General features: G+C 30.8%; 1 protein-coding gene across 4 annotated transcripts; it reads left to right on the forward strand.

Annotated features, from left to right (window-relative positions):
• Nucleotides 1-1,331: 1,331 nt before the first annotated feature.
• Nucleotides 1,332-16,226, forward strand: LOC111709218 (uncharacterized). 4 transcript variants are annotated; one of them, XM_023482833.1, is made up of 12 exons: nt 2,017-2,111; nt 3,617-3,668; nt 4,717-4,782; nt 5,669-5,716; nt 5,969-6,039; nt 6,993-7,041; nt 7,783-7,842; nt 8,617-8,690; nt 8,971-9,043; nt 9,234-9,338; nt 14,041-14,132; nt 14,814-16,224. In XM_023482833.1, exons 3-12 carry the CDS (start codon nt 4,771-4,773, stop codon nt 14,860-14,862), a joined length of 633 nt encoding a protein of 210 aa, XP_023338601.1. In that variant the 5' UTR covers nt 2,017-2,111; nt 3,617-3,668; nt 4,717-4,770; the 3' UTR covers nt 14,863-16,224. The 4 variants fall into 4 exon arrangements, with proteins under 4 accessions (XP_023338602.1, XP_023338604.1, XP_023338603.1 ...); XM_023482834.1 differs by lacking the exons at nt 2,017-2,111; nt 3,617-3,668 and adding an exon at nt 1,332-1,396; XM_023482835.1 differs by lacking the exon at nt 5,669-5,716 and having other exon boundaries at nt 2,016-2,111; nt 14,814-16,226.
• Nucleotides 16,227-21,846: the final 5,620 nt, after the last annotated feature.

The following is a 21,846-nucleotide window of genomic DNA, read 5'->3' on the forward strand; positions in this document are numbered from 1 at the left end:
AATTTTGTCGGACACTAAACTAAATTGACATATGTGACATAAGAATACAGCTGTACCATCTATTGTACTAGAATCTATTTGCTCTAACCTATCTCCGGTTCACAGAGATGATAATAAATTTTGAATTCAAAATCCCTTATTTGAAATCCCTTATTAAACCCATCAAACAAAGATGTGAAGACTTTTAATAATCATTCTAAAGTGAAAATAAACAAAAGACGAGAATACTTTTATTTAAGTAAAATTAATTTAGCTCTAAAATACTTAAATATTTAATAAATTATTTGAAATTTGCACATATATTAGAGGATGCGAAGAAAATCCAAATTGAATCGATAATGGCGTTTTTTCAATTTAAATTTAGCTCAAGTAACGTTGTAATAAAACATTTTCTTTCAGATTCGATGCACAAATAAGTCGTCTTCCTTTTCTCATTTATTTGATAGTTTAATGTTTAACCATAATAGATTTTGATAAAATACCACCCCCCCCCCCTGCTAAGAAATCTTTTTGATTTTCTGCCTGAAAATTTAAATTCGTGAGAAAAAAAAACTTATTTTTGATTTATATTATTAAAATCATACATATATGTGAAAAACTAAAATAATAGTTTAAGATTTGCAAAATGAAACAGGGCAGATATTGTTAAATTCAAGTGCATTTTCTAATCTAAAAACAAATGTAACTTTAGTTTCAAGACTTAATTAAGCTGATTCTGTTTTTTTTTTCGATATTTTTTTAACTGTTAATGGCAGGGTCTCCAAACAGGGGCGTAAATAAGGATTCTGTATGAGTCAGTCAATTCTTTTCCTGTGTGCGCGGAGCGCCAAAGGAAATTTGTTAAGTACTTTGTTTAATTACAGATATAATTACAAGAAATAATCAGTTTTATTATTATATTATCAAAATACATATATAATTTTAATTACCTACATTGAAAAAGGACAGATATAATGTTACGTTTTCTCCTTAAGTTATTGAATATATGATTAATCATTCTAACCAACATTCATAATCTTATTTCATTTCCGATTTTATAGAAGTTCGTTCAAAGAAGATAAACAGGTTATCAAATATGATAATCAGTTAGAAGTTTGCCAGAATGTTCTCTAGATTTGGAACTGAGTTCACTCAAATATTCTAATCCCTAAATCTTTGCACCGAGTGGTGTAAACCTTTGATATTTCAAACTTAGAATATTTTACCAAAATAATTCAAAGTTTGAAGTATCATACTATCTGCACATTTGAACTATTTTCGTGCAAATTTTAAAGATATTCAATTTTAAAATCAACCTTTTTTTAAAAAAACATATAAAATGTAATTTACATTTCTTATATTTAGCCTTCTGCTGATGAGCTCTAAAAGTTCAGGAGAGCCTTCACTTTTTCTCAAGGTTATAATTATTAAATACTGAACCAAGGAACCTAATTATTTGATCTAAATGTATCAATCCTTAAAAATCACATCAAAAAGACTTTTTCAGGCCGTATCTAGTCAGTCAGGCAGTTGACTTTGGACTTTGATTTTTTACTACAATATGTCTTTTGACTGTTCATGACAAGTTACAAAATTGGGGGTCCCTGCCATTAATATGAAAACAAATATTGTAAAAAATCCAGAGGAAGCATGATAAAGTCTTTAAAAGAATACATAGATCTAGATCCCCCAGCCTTTATAGGGTTAAAATGGATTTGCGGAAAATTCCCAAGGTGACATTTTCTGAAAATTAAGATTTTAACTCGATAACATCTTCTGCAGAAAAAGTTTAGGTGTTTTGACTTGAAACCTGATGGTCCATTTATAGCAGTGTGAGTAATAATAGTTTTCGATTTCCTACAGGGGAGCGCCCCCCCCACCCTTTTAGGGACACCCGCTCTGTAAAAGGTGTGTCTCTCAAAATTACAACGGCACGGGCAGCTGGCCTCTTATTCTTATAAGGTCTTGGGGGACTGTTTATTATATTATATACACTATATATATACAAATCCAGTATATTCCAGAAATTGCGCAGTTTTTAATGTTTGAAGTAGACTGATTTCAGTTTGCACAGTAGAACAAACCCAGTCACTGCAGGAACAGAGTATGAGGAAAAAAGTATTTTATATCAGGTAATATATCATCTATCTATCTATCTATCTATCTATCTATCTATCTATCTATCTATCTATCTATCTATCTATCTATCTATCTATCTATCTATCTATCTATCAGATTCACAGTAAGGACGTGTATTGAGGATTCACAGTAAGGACGCATATTGAGGATTCACAGTAAGGACGTATATTGAGGATTCACAGTAAGGACGCATATTCAGGATTCACAGTAAGGATGCATATTGAGGATTTACAGTAAGGATGCATATTATGGATTCACAGTAAGGACGTGTATTGAGGATTCACAGTAAGGACACATATTGAGGATTCACAGTAAGGACGCATATTGAGGATTCACAGTAAGGAAGTGCATTTAGAATTCACAGTAAGGACGTGTATTGAGGATTCACAGTAAGGACGAATATTAAGGATTCACAGTAAGGACGTGTATTGAGAATTCACAGTAAGGACGTGTATTGAGGATTCACAGTAAGGACGCATATTGAGGATTCACAGTAAGGACGTGTATTGAGGATTCACAGTAAGGACGTGTATTGAGTATTCACAGTAAGGACGTGTATTGAGGATTCACAGTAAGGACGAATATTGAGGATTCACAGTGAGGACGTTTATTGAGGATTCACAGTAAGGACGTATATTGATGATTTTCAGTAAGGACGTGTATTGAGGATTCACAGTAAGGACGTATATTGAGGATTCACAGTAAGGACCCATATTGAGGATGCATAGTAAGGACACATATTGAGGATTTACAGTAAGGATGCATATTGAGGATTTACAGTAAGGACGCATATTGAGGATTCACAGTAAGGACGTATATTGAGGATTCACAGTAAGAACGCATATTGAGGATTTTCAGTAAGGAAGCATATTGAGGATTCACAGTATGGACGCATATTATGGATTCACAGTAAGGACGTGTATTGAGGATTCACAGTAAGGACACATATTGAGGATTTACAGTAAGGAAGCATATTGAGGATTCACAGTAAGGACGCATATTATGGATTCACAGTTAGGACGTGTATTGAAGATTCACAGTAAGGACACATATTGAGGATTTACAGTAAGGACGCATATTGAGGATTTACAGTAAGGACGCATATTGGGGATTCACAGTAAGGACGTGTATTGAGGATTCACAGTAAGGACGAACATTGAGGATTCACAGTAAGGACGTATAGTGAGTAATGTTTATGTTTATAATCATAATTCCTCTAATTGAAGAGCTAGAAAAACAAAAATGTGTTGAATTCTAACATGTAACCTGATTAAGTTAATGTTCTTTTACTTGTGCATGAAATCCAAACTAGGGGTGTACAAGGTTGACGATCTTGCCAATGATGTCAGATATTCCTTCTGTTCACAGAGATGAAAATAAATTTCTAATTCGGAAAAAAATTCAAAATAAACAGAGATTTTTCTTACCAAAAATAATAATTTAAAAATTGCTTTCTAACCCTTAAATATAAAATGTAATTTACAATTCTTATATTTAGCCTTCTGCTGATGAGCTCTAAAAGTTCAGGGGAGCCTTCACTTTTTCTCAAGGTTATAAACATTATCATCATCATCATCATCATCGTCATCATCATCATCATCATCATCATCAGAATTATCATCGTCATCATTATCATCATCATCATCATCATCATCATCGTCATCATCATCATCATCATCATCATCATCATCATCATCAGAATTATCATCGTCATCATCATCATCAGTATCATCATCTTCATCATCATCATCATCATCCTCATTTTCATCATCATGAACATCATCAGAATCATCAGAATCATCAATAATCATCATCATCCTAGTCATCTCATCATAATCATCAACATAATCATCATCATCATCATCATTATCATCATCAACATAATCATCAACATAATTTTTATCATTACCTTAAAACTTTATCTAATAGTTTAGGGGGTACGCAATTCTTGGATTTTAACTTGATTTTTATAAATGTTAATTTATATTCCATAGAAAGCTTAGACTTGTTTTCACATGTATATAATTTAGTTTAATCTATCCATTTATTTCATTAGGTTTTTTTATGTTTTATTTAAACTTTTTCTATTTATCAATGTATATTATAAGGGCTAAATTTAAAACAGTCTCAGACCTTTGAGTCCTCAACAGAATTTAAAACACAGATACACTAGATATATGGATATGTTAATCTCAGTCACAGAACAAAACAATATCACTTTAAAAACTTTAAAAATGTTTTATTTTATTGAGATATGGAAAGGTAAAGCTATACTTTTACAAGGGGCGGAATTAATACATAGATATATTTGTACTTTATGTCGCAAAATATATTTGTACTTTATGTGGCAAAATAAATTTGTACTTTATCTGGCAAAATATATTTGTACTTTATCTGGTAAAATATATTTGTACTTTATCTGGTAAAATATTTTTGTACTTTATCTGGTAAAATATATTTGTAATTTATCTGGGAAAATATATTTGTACTTTATCTGGCAAAGCTTTTAAGGGTACCTTTATGTATCATATATATTACTTCTCAATGGCGGTTTACTTTAAATCGCGTTTACAATCCCTTTATTAAATATTTATTTAGAAAAAAGTAACCCGAGGAGTTGGATGTACAAGTATTCAACAAACTACCAGTTAAATGGAATGCAAGGTATCAAATTAAATAGTTTTTTTTCACGCCCCATCCCCCCCTAGATTTTTTTTGGTGAAGGATTGTCAATAGATGGTTGAGCCCACAAAAATATCAATTTCAGCTAATCAATTTAGCTAAATTTTCAAGGATTGCAATATTTTTTGATAATACATAATAAAAAATAGGTTTAATATAACATAAATTCATCCGTTTGTTTGCTTAGTCAAACATCAAATATCAAATACGATTCTATAAAGTAAATTTAGTTTTCTAAAATCCATTCCATGTCAAAACTATTGTTTGCTTGAGTTCCAAATTATAATGAAAAACAAATATACATATACTCTGGAAAAAAGTTTTTTAAAAATGTTTTAGAATTTATTTTTTAATATTTTTTATAAAATAAAATGGTATGATGCATAGTTAATTATTTCAATCTTCTTTTCTCCTTTCTCCGTCTTCACATCTGCAAGCTCTCTTTATTTTGCTTCTCTTTGTCCATCCACTTATGGTGCTGCTTTTGAAAAAATGTTTACCATTTGCAGTCATTGCACTATTATAAGACAGTGCATGATAACCCTCTCATTGAATAAACGTCCCCCTCTCTGTTATATGAATCAAAAACTTTTGGACATACATTTTTTGAAGTGTTGTGCATCCATAAACCTTCCCTGGGGTTATGTGTGGTCCCACACAAAATTGGGGCCCGATCGGTTTAGCGGTTTGTTGTTTATTGGACACAAACAAACAAACAGACACTCAAGCAAAATTATTTATAGATTTAAATTTATTTTGTCCTGAAAATAATGGACACCAGAGCAAAAGGTTGCCTGTACTGGGATAGTGGGTACTAAATCTGGTGTCAAGAATGTAATATAAAATTATTTAATTTATTAAAATTTAGATGCTGTGCACCATGGACCCAGTCTGTAAAGCCATCAATCATGGAAATGTAAATATATGTTTTAACCACACTGGGTAGGAAAGAGAAAGATTGGAATGTGGATGGGAGAAATAAGAGGAGAGGGATGTCACAAAGGGGGATATGAAAAGGAGGGGAAGGAAATATCAATCAGAGGGGGAGAGTGAGTATTCGTTACAAATATTATCATCCCCACATCTCTGCAACCTTTGATATTAGTAACCAAATATTGAGATTTGAAATACTGAAAATGTATAAAAACTAATTGTAAATGGTTTCTAGGAGAAGTGTGAACTGTGTCCTGATGAATTATCAAATGGATATAAGGGTATAGGACTAAACACTGATGGAATGTAAGCTAACAATATTCTTAATGACTCAATCCAACATTTTATTATTAATTGATTGTAGTTAAAATATTAATATATTATTAAAAGAGGGAAAACAAAAACATTTTACAAGATAAAACAAATTCTTTGAAGTTAAGTTTGTTCAAAAATCCCTGAATTAGAAAGCGTTGAGCTTTATTTGGTTCAGTTCAAACTTTAGAGTTAATTGGTCTTTGAACCATTCTTCAAAAATGGCCAATTGCCCTGTCATGCTTTTGTTCTTTGAGATTTCAGTAATTTGAGACTTTTAAAAAATTTCAAAGAAAATTAGCGATTTTTTGGGGGAAAATCAAACACTTCTGCCCATTTTTAGCCTACTAGACTTTATGGTGCTTCACAACCATCTTATATTTCAATTGTGAACATTTTCTTTTTGTATACATTGTAAAACAAAAAAAATGCCGTTGATTTAAAAATTTTTTGGGAAATCAAATTTTATAGGAGGCTAAATTTTTTTATTTCGATATAAACCTTCCCTGGGGTTAAGATCGGTTCAGCTGTTTTGTTGTTTATTGGGTACAAGCAAACAGACAAACAGATAGACAAGCAAAGAATATTGAATCAGATGAAAAATTGAACTCCTATTGTTTTTGTTGAAAATCCCTGTCAATTTTAAGGGTTTAAAAACTCCCAAGATTAGCAGTTTTTTATTATTAAACTGTCATATTTCAAAAATTGTGTTAATGAAATAAAGACAACAAACAAGTCTTCACTTTTTTTCATGTTTATTGGGGCATTCTGTATAATGGAATAGTTCATATATTTTTGTGGCCTGATGAAATGCTTGAAAATAAAAATATACTTAAATGCATAAAGGTAAACAGTTTAATGCAATGATGGTATGGTAGTAAAATAACATTAAGAATGTAAATAATTGAAATTAATGAGATTTTGATCAGAAATGAATATAATTCAAGGTTCTTCTACACAGCAAGCAAAGAGGAGGATGTTAAAATATTTGAAGCGGTAAATATATATTTTTTATTTAGAGAAAACAAATATGGGTATTACTTAAAACTGTCCTTTTCTTATTTTTTTTCTATAAACTTTCAAAAATGTTGGATTTGAAATAAAATACAGGAAATTTTTGACAAATAATTAAAAATAACATTACTATTATGTTTTATGATTTCAACGTTATTTATTTTACTCTGCAAACGAGCAAGAATGAGAAGATAAAATTGATGCCATATTACTGATGCAACTTTTCGACCTCGTAGCTTCTCTTAGTTTTGATTTCATGTTACATTTTGAGTGAATATATTATTTAGTTCCATATTAAAAATTCAAAACAATTTTGTTCAGTGCTAAAAATAGAAAATATTGTTATCCATGCGTTTGTGTATTAATTATTTGCTTTTATATAGTCAGAAAAAGCTAGTTTATTTTATGTTACCCGAGTGAGAAAAATGTCTTGTTTGAATAATGTTTTACTTCCAGTTCAAATATCTAGTCTATTTTAAATAAATTGAGTAAAATTGACCTTTATGGTTATCTGGTAAACATAACAAAAAAGAAAAATCCAAATTTAAAGTAAAAAATTTGTGTAAAAAGTTTTTTTAAAATATGACTAATTATTGATTTTAAAAAGCCTTTTTCCCAGCACTAAAAGTGTGTTTATAAATCAAACTCCATAACTCAAAGTTGATAACATTAAAATATTAAAGTTCAAAACTTCATTATTAAATGATTTCAATACATATTCAGATGACTAATTGCCCTGACACTCATCCTTTCCCATTTGCTGGTGGTCTTAAATGCTGCGAGGTAAATTTGTTTTAATTCAAACAATCAAAATTTCTTTGATCTAGACTAAATTTAATGAGTTGTTAGAAGTTGTTGAGCTACCTACCTCTGGATCAATTCAAAATTAAACATTTACAGGATTTAGGTAATGAAGCGGTGATTCAGGATTTGAACCAGCGATAGTAATTCAATTTCAATGATAATAATTGGTTGTGAAATAATAAGTGATTGAAATCAATTTTTTTGATAAAATAAAATTTGTTGAAAATGGTTGGAAAATGTTTATTACAATTGTTTTAGAAAATTTCATAAAAATTTGACAAAAATTAAATAAGTTATAAAAAATGTAATATAGAGGACGTGAGTCAGACTCTAATAAAAACGCATAAATAACTTCCAGTATATATATTTCTTATAACTTATTACTAGAGGGTTCAGAACTAGAGTCAATATCGATATCGCACGTGTAGACTGTAGATGATGATATCAGTACTATGCCCCGTATCCGTTCTATCTCATTCTGTTGAAGCTTGTGGAACTAGTTTAACGCGGCCAGGCATCGTCTTCCACAGTAAATTCAATTATTTGCATTTTTGAAGTCATATAGCAGTTCCAAGGTTATAATTTGATTTTGAAAAAATTTTTGGATTTCTTTAATCATATTTTATTTTTATATGGCTAAAGCATTTGGCACTCACCCTATATCTATATCCATCCATTGTTGAATATTAAATTGTTTAGAAATAAAAACAAGAATTATAACCTTAAAATATTTATAGAAAATTCTTATTTTAGAGGAATTTGGCAAATCCTGCAAACATTCCCTCTGGGTCACGTGGATATCTAACTCCAGCTTCAACAACATGCTTGTAAGTATCTAGTCTCATTATATTAATCCTATCATTGTTGGGCTGTTTTTGTCCAAAACAGGATACCCCACTGAATTTTCACATTAATTTAACTCGCTGTTATGTATTGTTTAACCTTACATATACAGGGATCATCAAATATTTTTCAACGTAAGCCTATAGCTTGCTCTCTTTCATTTTTAGTGAACACACTCTGTAAGAAGAGTTATAAAGGAGTATGTAATAATTTATGTTATTAGTTAGTAGTGAGAATTATGTTAAGTGAGTGTTAACTGTTCAGGGGATCAGAGTTTGTTTGTCCTGGATCTAAGTGTTCTAGAAACCAAGCTTATAATGATCTAACAGCTCTACAGGAAATTATTATTAAGATATATGTTCATAAATTAACATCTGTTGATAAACATAAGTCTGAAAAAACTACTGTGAATGTTGTTAACATAATCTTCTGTTAATTTTCAAAAATTGCCGTACGTTAATGGAACCTTGTCCAGTCTTAGTTGGAATTTAATACATCACCTAACTAAGATAAAATATTGAAAACAGATTTTAACTGCTAATTTGGGCGGTGCGAGTTTGGTGCAAGAAATACGCAGTGTAGAATCAGCCACTGTTTGCCAGCAGTACTGTGAATCCCACACCCAGTGCATGGTAAGTTTCTAGATTGATTTAAGTGATCCACTTTGATGAACAAAATCTATGCTGTAAATGTTATTTCAAAATGTTAAATAAAGAATATCATTCATGACTGACCAAAACCAACCCCCCAGACAATAGGATAACAGTTGCAGTACACTGTTTTTCTGAGGCTTTATCTTGTCTACAAAGTGGTTGTCTTGTTCATATACTTTGGAGAATTATAGTTTGGCCACTATATGCCTCACAACACATTCTTATCTGATAGATAAATAGAAAAGTGATAAATAATTTGCAAATGACCACAGTACAACCACTTTAATGTGGTCGACCACTTTAATTTTGGAAGGAATGGCCTCCGAAGGGGACATTTGTCAAAAGGTAAATATTGGTAAAAAGGGTAAATTCAGAAAGTACCAGAACTACGGGAGCTGTTGCTCAGGAGCCAATATTTAAATTTATCTCTTGGTTTTCTAATTTTTTCTTTTCTTAATTTTCTTTCGCCTTATTCAGATGTTTAAAAGAGTCCATTTTAAACTCTACTTTCCCAATTTCTATCTTTTCCTTTAAGTTTAGCTTAAGTACATGCATGCATTATGGTGGTTAATATTCTTATAATATGAAGGAACATTTCTGTCAGAGATCAAAGAGTAACAGAGATCAATTGAAACCTATGAATTGTGTTATTTTCCAGAGCAGATTTTATTGTGTGTACAAGTACTGTACATGACCTATCAGCAGACATCTGTATTCAGGGATATTTAAGGATCCTTTAGAAACAAAATACAAAATCTTCAAAAAATGACAAAATTCATTAATATTTTAAATTGGAGCATTTCTTTAAAAGTTGTAAAACTTAACCCCTAAATAGGTAATATATAGCAACAAATTGCTATTACATGGCAGTCAAAAAACCTCTCATGGTTTGCCAGGACACTTTTGGCCTGCTTAGCCTATCCGGGAAGAGCATATGTGCAGTCTGGTTAGTCTGTGGTTTCTGTTCTTAGGTAGGAGCAAATAGATTATCAAGTACAATAGATGGCAAAGTAGAATCTGTACACTGTCATTACATTGAGTACAGCTGTATTCTTAAATCATAAGTGTTAAGAGTTTTATATATAATGTCTTACAGTGAAAAAATATGCTTTCACACGCTGGGCTAAGTAGGCCTATAGTCATACTACATGACATGCTATATATTACAAAAGGTTTGTGACTTCCATCTAACCACCACTTGTTGCATATAATACCCATTACTGGATAACTTTTACAATTTTTAAAGAAACGCTCAAACTTTTAACCGAAAACATAAAATTAATAAGGTTAGTTTAATTTTGAAAGTTTAATACTTTGTATCCAAAGACTCCTAAAATATCTCTGTATCTGTGTAATTAATGTTGTGTAACATGATATCTGTAAACCTAAACTAAGTTGTACATTTTTAAACCTCTAAGTATAACCCATTATTCATTTGGACTGCACTTCATATCAGTCAAACCAGCCTACAGAAGAACATTTTAACCTTCCTGAACATGAACTCTATCAATTAAAAGTTAGCGTACTATAGAGAAGGTTTGGGACCTTGTGGGAAGTTTACTTTAAGTACGAGAACCTAAATACATTAGAGATTTAGGACTGATCTCAGAGGAATGAACAGAAAAAATAGTTTTTATTTAATTGTAATCTGTACATCAGTATTTTTTATTTCCAATTCTTTAAAAGTTTTAAATACCCCTCCTTAGACAAGCTGCCCCTCCACAATTGATGTAAAAGTTCGTTAATTTGATCGGCCCCCACTCCCCCCCCCACCACCACTTTAAACACTATAAATATAAACTAGTTTGTTTTTTATCTTCATTTGACAGAAACAATCTCAAGGAATAATAGTAGTCTAAAATTCTTTTTTTTTAAATGAATATTTACAAATTATCTTTTTTCCATCTCATGATCTGACATCCATTTGACAGCTGATTCAAATTTTTTAAAAATAATCCTTTTGTTTGTTTACTTTCTTGTGGTTTTTAACATCAATTTTGATGGTTATTATAACGTTAGAACTGACAAGGGTCAACCTTGACCAAAATATATTATCAATAAAATGTGGAACTAACATCTACTTTTTTTCTCTACAGAGGTTTGGTCGATCACCATACACAAATTTTGATTCAATTTGAAAGTATTTAAAATATTCAATCAGATTGGACTTGGTTGTATCGCACATATCCTTACACATATTTTCCCGCTTTATTCATTTCTGAAAATTAATATAAACTTTACTAATTACGGAATGGTTTTGTGTTACGTAATTTTGCGTAATTATGCCTCAATTATGCGAAACTAGACTTTCTTTCGTATACATAATTAGCATGGAATTTTGCGTAATGCTCCTCCGTAAGGGAAAGAAAGTGTTACGCATAATAACACGTAATTACATATAACACGTAATTACGACTGGAAACCCTAACTTAATCCAATTCCAAGGTTTTCAGGCATACGTTGTTAGATATCAGGTGTCACAACTGTTTCCCTGTTCTTGTTTCTCCAATTTCTACAACACTCTTGCTGTTTTCCGTCATCTCAGAAATATCTGTGCTGCTGTTTCTGGTTTCCCACATTTCATCTGCTCTTTTGCTGCTATCTATCATCTCAAAAGTATTTAAATACAAAGTTTTTAACTCATGTCTATCAGGCAATAACTGTCGATCAACTGTTAAATATACCAAAAAGCAGTATTTACTCGAAATACATCATGCGTAACTAGTTCTCAGACTCTATAAATGTTACATGAAAATATGAGACAAAGTACTTTTATAAAATAGTAAAAAATGGTATTATTTCTTGATTGATGAATTCTATACACGTACAGATACACATAGAGGTCACAACAAAATCCTCCTCCTTCTCATGAAAAACAGGCTCCTCTTGTTTGGTGTGTATGCTTGTAACCATAACTCTTCCTTGGCAGGATAATATTCTCTGGTATCTCCATCACTTTCCTGTTTCCTGTCTAGGTATTCCTGTTTTATTCATCTTGTCATTATGAATTCTTCTGGTATCCTCCTACTTTCTCTTTTTCTTGTCAAGGTATTCTAGGCTTTCATCATAATGTTGTTGTGATAATTTTTTCATAATTTCTGAAAAAAAAAAAATTGTACCTGGATAGATATGGGTTGAGATCCCCTTATGGTGCAGGGCATTTACTACAAAAGTGTTAGCAGCAAGGAAAATTAAGGAACCCTAGTTAAATGCCATTTTCCATTTTAGCTGGAAACCCTAATACTGAGTGATGAAGAGTTTTTAGCGTTGATGAAAATAGAACACGGTACATGAAACAAGTTGAATCATGCAGTAAATCTCATCACTGGAATGGTGATACAACAAGAAGTGACAGAGTCTCACTCTAAACTAGAAGTGAGTAGTATACAAAAAGTCGGAGAAAGAAAATCGGAAGATAAAAACTTCAAGAAAACTATGCTACAAAAAAGCAAGAATTAGGCCAAGAAAGAATACTGCAAGAAAATACTTATAGTTTATCAGACAATATCCAAGATTTATGCGTTCAGAAACACATGGATTAAATTGTGTACAATAATCAGATTATCCTACAGGAGAAAGTTAGAAGGAATTTATTCATGAAAGCTATAAAATAGATGAAAACAGGATCTCAAATCTAAATGTTGAAAGAGGAAACAGTAAAACGGTTTTTGGATAAGTTTTCTGGTCTGGTGGCAATCCAGAACATAATGTTTCAAAATTCATAATAAAAGAAAGGTGATCAACAAACATGCACAAAGAATGCCCACTACAAATGAAAATAATGTTTTAAGCAGATCTAGAAGGGGATAAAGTAGAAATAACTATGGAGAAGCAGAAGTTTGCCGGATACCCATTTGCTATACACAGCAGGAATCAAGAGAAGCATCAATATCAAGAGCAGCATCAAGATCAGGAGAAGCATCAATCAAGAGCAAGATGATCATCAAGAGCAGGAGAAGTTTCAAGATCAAGATAAGCACAAAGATCAAGAAAAACATCAAGATCAACCAATTTGAGGCACTATAGATGGATTCTGAGAGTGGAGATGGACAAGTAGCTCATCTTTAATTTTGAGGTGGGTGGGAGTACATCAGTTGAGACAAATAATACCTAAGATACGCAGTAATGTGGCTGACACTTCCCTCGTCCTCACGCACGTTTCGTAAAAAATCACACTAAAAGTACATTTCCAACAAATCAGGCTCAATTTCTGCCGAGAATTCTAGAGTATTGTTACCAGAGGAGTGTTCCCTTACTCATCATGCATGTTTGGTAGTTAACTGATATCTGAGCTTGTGTCCTTGTTGAAATTGATTGCTGGTTCTCATTGAAACATAGAAGCAGATATTGTGCCCGTTGATTTTGCATTGATCGATTAACAGCTTGTGTCTGTGCTGACATTGATAGCTGTCAAATTGTACATGGATAAATACAGGTTTAAGATAAAGGCATTAACTACATGCTGTACATCCTTTAATAAATCTCTGTACTCTCTTATCTCTGCTTAGAACAGCACTGCTTCTTCCCTTTTTTTATGAAATTGTATTTTGTGTATGTAACCCAGTTACAGGTATTTTAAGCTTATTGAACAGAATTGATTCCATTTTTAGTAATTGTAAATTTTCTTGAATTCTTAAACAATTCTTTAACAACTGCTTGATGTTGATAACCCATGTTATAGGGTTGGGCTTGGACATGGCCAACCAACATTGGATATACAAATGCATGTTTGTTATTAACAAACTCAAATATGTACTTCATTTACAGTTCAAGGTAGGTTTTTTTAAACAAAAATTTATTTGATTAAAATGATCATATTTGTTCAAATCTATGTGAGAAAGTCTAGGAAAAATGTTTCTGAATGAAAAAATGTGGAAATAAAAACTTTGATAAAAAGGTCCCAATTTCCTGAAGTCCTAGGAAATAATGTCTCTGGAAATAAAGTCCTGAGTCTTGTGAAGTTGTCAAAATAATGTCAAGTTCAAGACGTTTTCATAAAAAGTACTTTTATTATGCCTCTGCATGTTAAATAAGGCCAAGGATACTTTTAATGTTAAATGCACCTTTTTTTGTAAACAATCTCTGTTCCCAAGCATTTTTTACTATAATAGGACTTTTTTCCGGGAACAGTTTTGTATAAAGTCATACTGGAACCAGAAGAAGTACTAAAAATGAAGTCTCAAAGTGGTAGGACTTTATTTCCAGAGACTTTTTATTTCAAGGACTTTTTTCAACAGGACTTTATAGTGCCAAAATTCAGGACTTTATTACCCAAAACTTTTTTTCAGAGAACTTTTTAGGCGGTTACCATTTGTTCAATCACCTGTGATCACAAGTGATCAAATTGAATAAATATCTATTTTTTAATAATATTTTGCTAATTTTCTAAAGTCCATAAATATTTTTATTGTACCATTGAAAGAATTATTTCAGGAATCAATTTTATTATTTCAGTTACAAAATGACAGCTGGGTTCAAATCCAGCATCATTGTCTGGAACTAGATTATGTGCTGCTGAATCCAGCATCATTGTCTGGAACTTAATTATCTGCTTCTGAATCCATCAGCATTGTCTGGAACTAGATTTTCAGCAGCTGAATCCAGCATCATTGCCTGAAACTAGATTATCAGCTACTGCTGAATCCAGCATCATTGTCTGGAACTATATTATCTACTGCTGAATCCATCAGCATCGTCTGGAACTAGGTTTTCAGCATTTAAATCCAGCATCATTGTCTGGAACTAGATTATCAGGCTGCTGAATCCATCAGCATTGTCTGGAATTAGATTTTCAGCCGATGAATCCAGCATCATTGTCTGGAACTAGATTATCAGCCACTGAATCCAGCAGCATTTTCAGAAACTAGATTATCAGCTGCTAAATCCAGCATCATTGTCTGAATCAGCTGCTGAATTAAGCATCATCGTCTGAATCTAGATTATTTTCTGTTGAATCCAGCATCTTTGTCTGGAACAAGATTATCAGCTGCTGAATCCAGCATCATTGTCTAGAACTAAATTTATTGCTGAATCCAGCATCGTTGTCTGGATCTATATTATCAGCTGCTGCTGAATCCAGCATCAATGTCTGGGACTAGATTATCAGATATTTAATATTATTATATAAAACAAATCTACTGTTTTTACAACTTATTTCAAATTATAAAGTGTTGCTTTTTCTTTTAGTTGATTAAAGTTAGCTGTTTTAACATTTCAAACAGTTGAAAATATATATCAAAATATAAATAATATGTAAGTTGATTAAAGTTAGCCGATTTAACATTTCAAAAAGTTAAAAATATATATCAAAATATGAATAATATGTAAGTTGATTAAAACCACAATAAGGATTCTTACTTATCCCAAGGGTAAAACTATTTGGCACTTTTTTTTATAAATCAAGTTTCACCAGTTTTAAAGTTTTCTTTGATTCATTAAATAAAAAGATTTGATATTTTCTTTCTTAATAATTGTCAGTTATTCAATTTTTTTTTGTGTTGTTGTTAAAATAGATCAAGATCAGTATTCACAAACATTCACTAATATTTAAATAGCAAAAAAACTTGAAAATTGAGATTTTTCAAAGAATGCAAAAAAAACTAGTTTTTTAGGGTTTAGCAAAACAATTTTAAAATACCAAAATACGGACAAATGATCGGTATTCAGCAGTTCAAGTCAAATCTTTAGATATTTATATCTAGATGGTTTGAAAAATTGAAAAATCGACCTCCACTTATGATCTTAATTATTGAAGAATGATGATTAAAGAATGAGTTATTATCTTATTCTTTTTTTTTCCTTTATAAATGTTGCTTATAATTTACTATTGTATAATATATATTAAACAGTTTCACCCTTATAATTTAACTTTGACAATAACTAATTTTTTATATTTTTTAAATTTAGATTTATCAGAAACATTGTCCATGTAATAAACTTTGTTTTCTTAAACAAACACATATCGAAAAATTTGAAAATTAGGCTTTAAAAATGTTAAAAACTGCTTCTTAAGCACAATTTAAATTTTTAAGTTAAACTGCCACAGAAAGATTTAATTACAAAGCAGCATAGCTTTTAGTTTGGCTTAAACACAAATATATAGTTGATTGCTTATCCTTATAAGATTACATGGCTTAAATATTTAAGTTTAATATGAATTATGTAGATGTGTGTTATGTCTAAATCATTAAACAAAAGAACTACAAGTTAATTCCAAGATGCATATTTTGAAATATTAACTGATGGTTTTATCTTTAAAAGATAATGAATCATTTTTGTTTAAAAAACCTTTTTAATTTATAGCAATTGTATTTGCCAACATTGAATATGAATTATTATAGATCCGAATTAAACAGCTTATTTAAGTGTGAATAAATATTTAAATAAAATAAAATAATATTTAGGCTTTTATAGTGGTACCTGGCGTTCCTTTAAGTTTTAAATGATATTCTTCAAGCCACCATGAATTCTTCATTACATGAGAGCATGCACCCATTCATACTGGTGCTACGGAGAGTAGCTTAGAGTTTTTATTTACTGTCAGATTATTTCTTCTTGAAACTACTCATGCACCATACTGACTATGTATAAAATGCCCTATTTTCACAATAGTTTTATGTCAGATAAATAGAAGGTAGTTAAAGTAGTAATAATTTAAATTTTAAAAATAAAGATGTGTATTGATTTATATATAAATTTTAAGATTAAATGGTAGGGTTTAGAAAAAAAAAATAATTTAATAAATGTAAATATTTTAATTTTAAAAAGTCAGTGGCATTGAGGGTAGTTTGAAATTGAAAAAAAATCTTGGATAAATGTTGATTTTTTAGATTTTACAAAGTTGGAGGTAGTGAGGGAAGTTGGGAATTGGAAAATAAATAATTAAATAAATGTTGATATTAAGATTTAAAAAAGTCTGTGGTAGTGGGGGTAGTTTGAAATTGAAAAAGAATTTTTTTAAAATGTTGATATATAGGTTTTAAAAAGTCGATAATAGTGGGGAATTGAAAAAAAATAAATAATTGAATAAATGTTGATATATAGATTTTATAAAGTTGAAGGTAGTGACTAGTGAGGGTATAGTGGGTAATTGAAAAAATAAATTCTTGAATAAATGTTGATATATAGATTGATAAAAAACTGAGGTAGTGTGGGTAGTGGGGAATTGAAAAACTAAATAATTGAATAATATTGTGTAAACCGATCAAAAGAAATATTGCTCGAAATGGGCGTAAATGGAGCTAAAGAAATGCAACTCGAGATAGCAGAAATTTCGGTCGTAAGCTTCTCAAGGGATGACAAATCCAAAGGTGAATAGGCTGGATAAACTACTCCCATACTCAATACATAGACGAGAACTTCTTGATTGTTAATAAAGATTAAACCAGTTGGGTGTAACTAAAATATATGAATGTTGTTGTGAACAAACAATTGATTAAGGAAATATGTATCATTGAGAATTGAACAAAGGCTTAAAGGTACTGTTGTGAATCTGCAAATAAAAAGGTTTAAAAGATATTGTTGTGAATTAAACATAAGGAACTTACGATCTAGAATTATATGGCATGGGAATAATTGTTTGAATTGTAGTCTAAAGCAATTTTAATCTTCTGAAATAAATATTTATTTGGTTACAGGAATTTCACTATTTGTTGGTAAATGATTCACTGAAATTATGTTTAAATTGGTTCTTTTTAATGCACTTTAAGTTTTATTAGCTCCATGAGGCTTTTGTTTACATTTACGCGGAGACCTTGGAAATGTTTGGTTTGGAAAGTGAACGGAGGGTTTAACAGAGGTACAGTTTGTCAGAGAAGACCTTTACAACAGAGTGAATTATGGGGTATGGTTCACATATTGATATTAAGATTTTAAAAAGTCAGAGGTAGGATAGGGTTTCCAACATAATAGATTATTCTCTTACGCGTAATTACGTGCAGTTACGCGTAATAATTTTCATTTCATGTAATTTCGCAGGATTACTCGTAATTGGGGAAATATTCATTTCGCATAATTACGGCGTAATTTCAGGTAATTTCTACAACGTAATTTCGCAAAATTTTGTAATGATTACTTGTAATAAGCGAAACTATAATTATGCGTAATTACGGCCTAGTTTCGCGTAATTTCTATGATGTAATTTCGCGAAATTTTGTGTTAATTACGCGTAATTAGCAAAACTTCAATTTCTACAAAGTAATTTTGCGAAATTTTGCAATAATTACGTCTATGAAATTTTGAAGTTTTAACTTTTAATTTAAATAAAACAACTAACTTACAAGGAAAATAATGTCACGCAAGTTGAATCAGAAATTTAGNTCCACAGGGACTATATCTTTACACATACTGTCCCGCTATAATTATTTCTGAGAATTAATATGTACTTTATTTATTACGGAATTGTTTCGTATTACGTAATTTCGCGTAATTACGCCTTAATTTCGTAAACGTAATAAATGCGTAATTACGCGTAATGTTCCTGCGTAAGTGAAAGAAAGTGTTATGCGTAATTACGCGTAACGTAATTACGACTGGAAACCCTAAGGTAGGATACTTAATAACAGCTAACCAGGCTTGTTGTTAAAGAGTATATTTAAAGCCGCCAATAACAAAATCTGGATCCAGCTAGGTAAAAAACCTTCATTCTCCAGGTTAATACAGCGTTAAAAGATTAATGCAGGCCTTCAATGTGTCTTGTAGTTCCGTTTTTGTGTTTTCCATTAGATTGCAGGGGTGTATAACCCCCGTATACACCCCTGGCTGAAGTTTCTCTAGTTTGCCTTTTCTCTCTCACCCTGTATCTCTGAATACTGTAAGAAGCCCATGTCAAGACCCAGTGTTATTTATCTGAATGCTGAATGTATACTGAATGTATACTAATGTGGACACTTTAAATTTTAGAATAAATGCTGGATCCCTAAATTGAAGTTGTCCCTGCATGCTCACAAAAAGGAATACGATTAATTAACAAAATTTTTGACTTCATATATCATTTAACATTGAATCCCAGTGTTCTACAAATGACTATTTTCAAATTGATATTTTTTAAATCTTTATGACTAGGAACCAATTTTCCGTAAAAAATGATTAGTAAGCTAAATATATAAAGTTCTAGTCTCTGTTTGGGTGTTTGTCTGTTTGTCCGATCATAACTCGGAAACCCCTAGACAGATTTCCCTTAAATTTTTATTGGAACTTGGGACAGTCACGGGAATGTTCTTATCTTGGTTTTAAGATTCTAGTTTTATTAGGTAAAATAGCTAAAATCGTAATTTACGACCAAGCGCGGGATAACGGCGGGACAAACCATGACTACCCTGGGCAATGCTGGGTTCCCAAGCTATTTGTGAAATATTCATACCACAGAGTACCTTTGAACCAGTAGTTTAGGATTAAATGATATTCATGAAGGAATTGAAAATTTTTTCTCGAACTTATATTTTATAATCCCTGTATCTTTGAAACTTGTTATTTCAAATACAGGAATTTTTGCCACAAACTCAAGTTTTCTGATTCCTTTTTCTTTGACATTTAAAGCATATAAATTCTGTAATATCAAATAACCTTTTTTTGAAATATCAAAGGTTTACTCCATTAAGGTGCAAAGCTAAGGATTATAAAATTTGTGTTTATGGCAAAGCACTCAGTTCCTTTGAAAACGGTTTGAGAACGACACCATATGGTCACTATATTGTACCCGCAAAGCCCGCGTTTAGGGTTAATGCTAAAAGATTTCTTATTGTTCGAAGTATTTTAACCATAGATAAATAAATAAACATAGATAGCTTGTGTATGCAAAATCACTAAGAATTGTACAGTGCGCGAACTCATACTTCTAGGGGTCAAAGTGTACTTCAATGATAAGTGGGGTGGTTTGGTGTTTAATGGATTTCATAATAGAGTAAGAGTAAATAACTCCAGAAATGGAACTATTTGAACAACAATATTTCATATATCATATTGACGAGAACTGAAGATGGACATGAGAAGGACTAAACTAACTTGAATTTCTCTCTGCAGAACTCATGTACACCACAAGTACTCAATGACATAAGAACAGCCCATGTTCACAACCGACCTAGTTAATCTATATAATAGATCTTTAAAAGATCTCTGTACAAATATATATCTTTCAAGATGAAAAATGTCGTCTTATGCGCAATCTATCTTTATCTATGATTTTAACTTGAATTAAACGTATCATTATGATTTTGAAATGTGACTAATGAAACTTGGGAGAAGCTTGAGTTTAGGGATAGAATAATCCAGGTTGGAAAATAAACTATACGCAAAAGAAAAATGTGCAAATAGATTTGTTCGTTCTAAAAATTGTATGTTCCGTTTTATCGTATCGAAAAGTCCAATGTCCGGAAAATGTTTTTAAATCCAGGAACAAGTCTACCAATTGAACTTTCAATGACATGTTTGAGCAGTAAGATTGGCTTTGTATAGTAACTAATTAAAAAATGTGAAATATGTAAATGATATAGTTTTAGTCAATGTTCACTTTTAAACATATTTTAACTTGCATGAACTAAGAGTTTTTGAGTGATAAAAAAATTTAAATAATGTAGATTATTATGAAAATTTAACCTTTATAAGGGACTATAGAGTGACCCTCTAATTGTAAAGTAGCACATCTAGTTTATAATACTATCCGTTGCAACTTTGTCTGATCAATTGATCAATTAAACTTTAAATGTGTTCAATGAAATAGTTGTTAAGGCCAGTCTGTGCCGCGACCATCTAGTTGTAGCTTCAACCTCACAGTGTAATATATATACAACGAAGAGTTGGAACACATGAACTATAATTGATCTAAGGGTATTCATTTGATCTAAAAGTATCCAATGCCAACGAACAATTGAAATAAATTAAAAATGTAAATCTGTAATGATTACAAATTTATTTTTCACCTAAATGGTCAATTAAACCTTTCTTTGATGGCATCCATCTTTCAGTTCTTTTTTATAGTTCTCGTTCAAGAAATCAACTTTGTTTACATCACAGGGTTATATATATATATATATATATATATATATATATATATATATACATAGTTCAAAATTTTTCCAATCATTTTATTTCGCAAAACTTATAATAAAATAAATTTTGAGTGGTAAAATTTCTTTAAACAACTCAAATAGATTTACATAGGATAGGGAGTGTTAGCCTGATAATCCAACCCATTTCCAATTAGTAAAGTCCCAAGTAGTGATGGGCATCTTTTTTAGACATTTATGTTTTTTACGTTGAAAGGGCTTTACAAAATTTTATAAATTAATTAAATTGCAAAATTGTATTAACGATATCAATCAGTAGTCCCAAGCTATCTATATTTGCAAAGCTTTCTATGCATACATTATACAAACTATATATATATATATTTATAAAGTTGGTGGAATTATTTATATGTATAAAAATGTAAATCAATGTATTATTCAATCAAAAAACAGATATAAATTTTACACGTATAGGAGGGAAGCTT

This window comes from Eurytemora carolleeae, unplaced genomic scaffold (assembly GCF_000591075.1).
Source record: "Eurytemora carolleeae unplaced genomic scaffold, Eaff_2.0 scaffold950, whole genome shotgun sequence".
NCBI classification, from domain to species: domain Eukaryota; kingdom Metazoa; phylum Arthropoda; class Copepoda; order Calanoida; family Temoridae; genus Eurytemora; species Eurytemora carolleeae.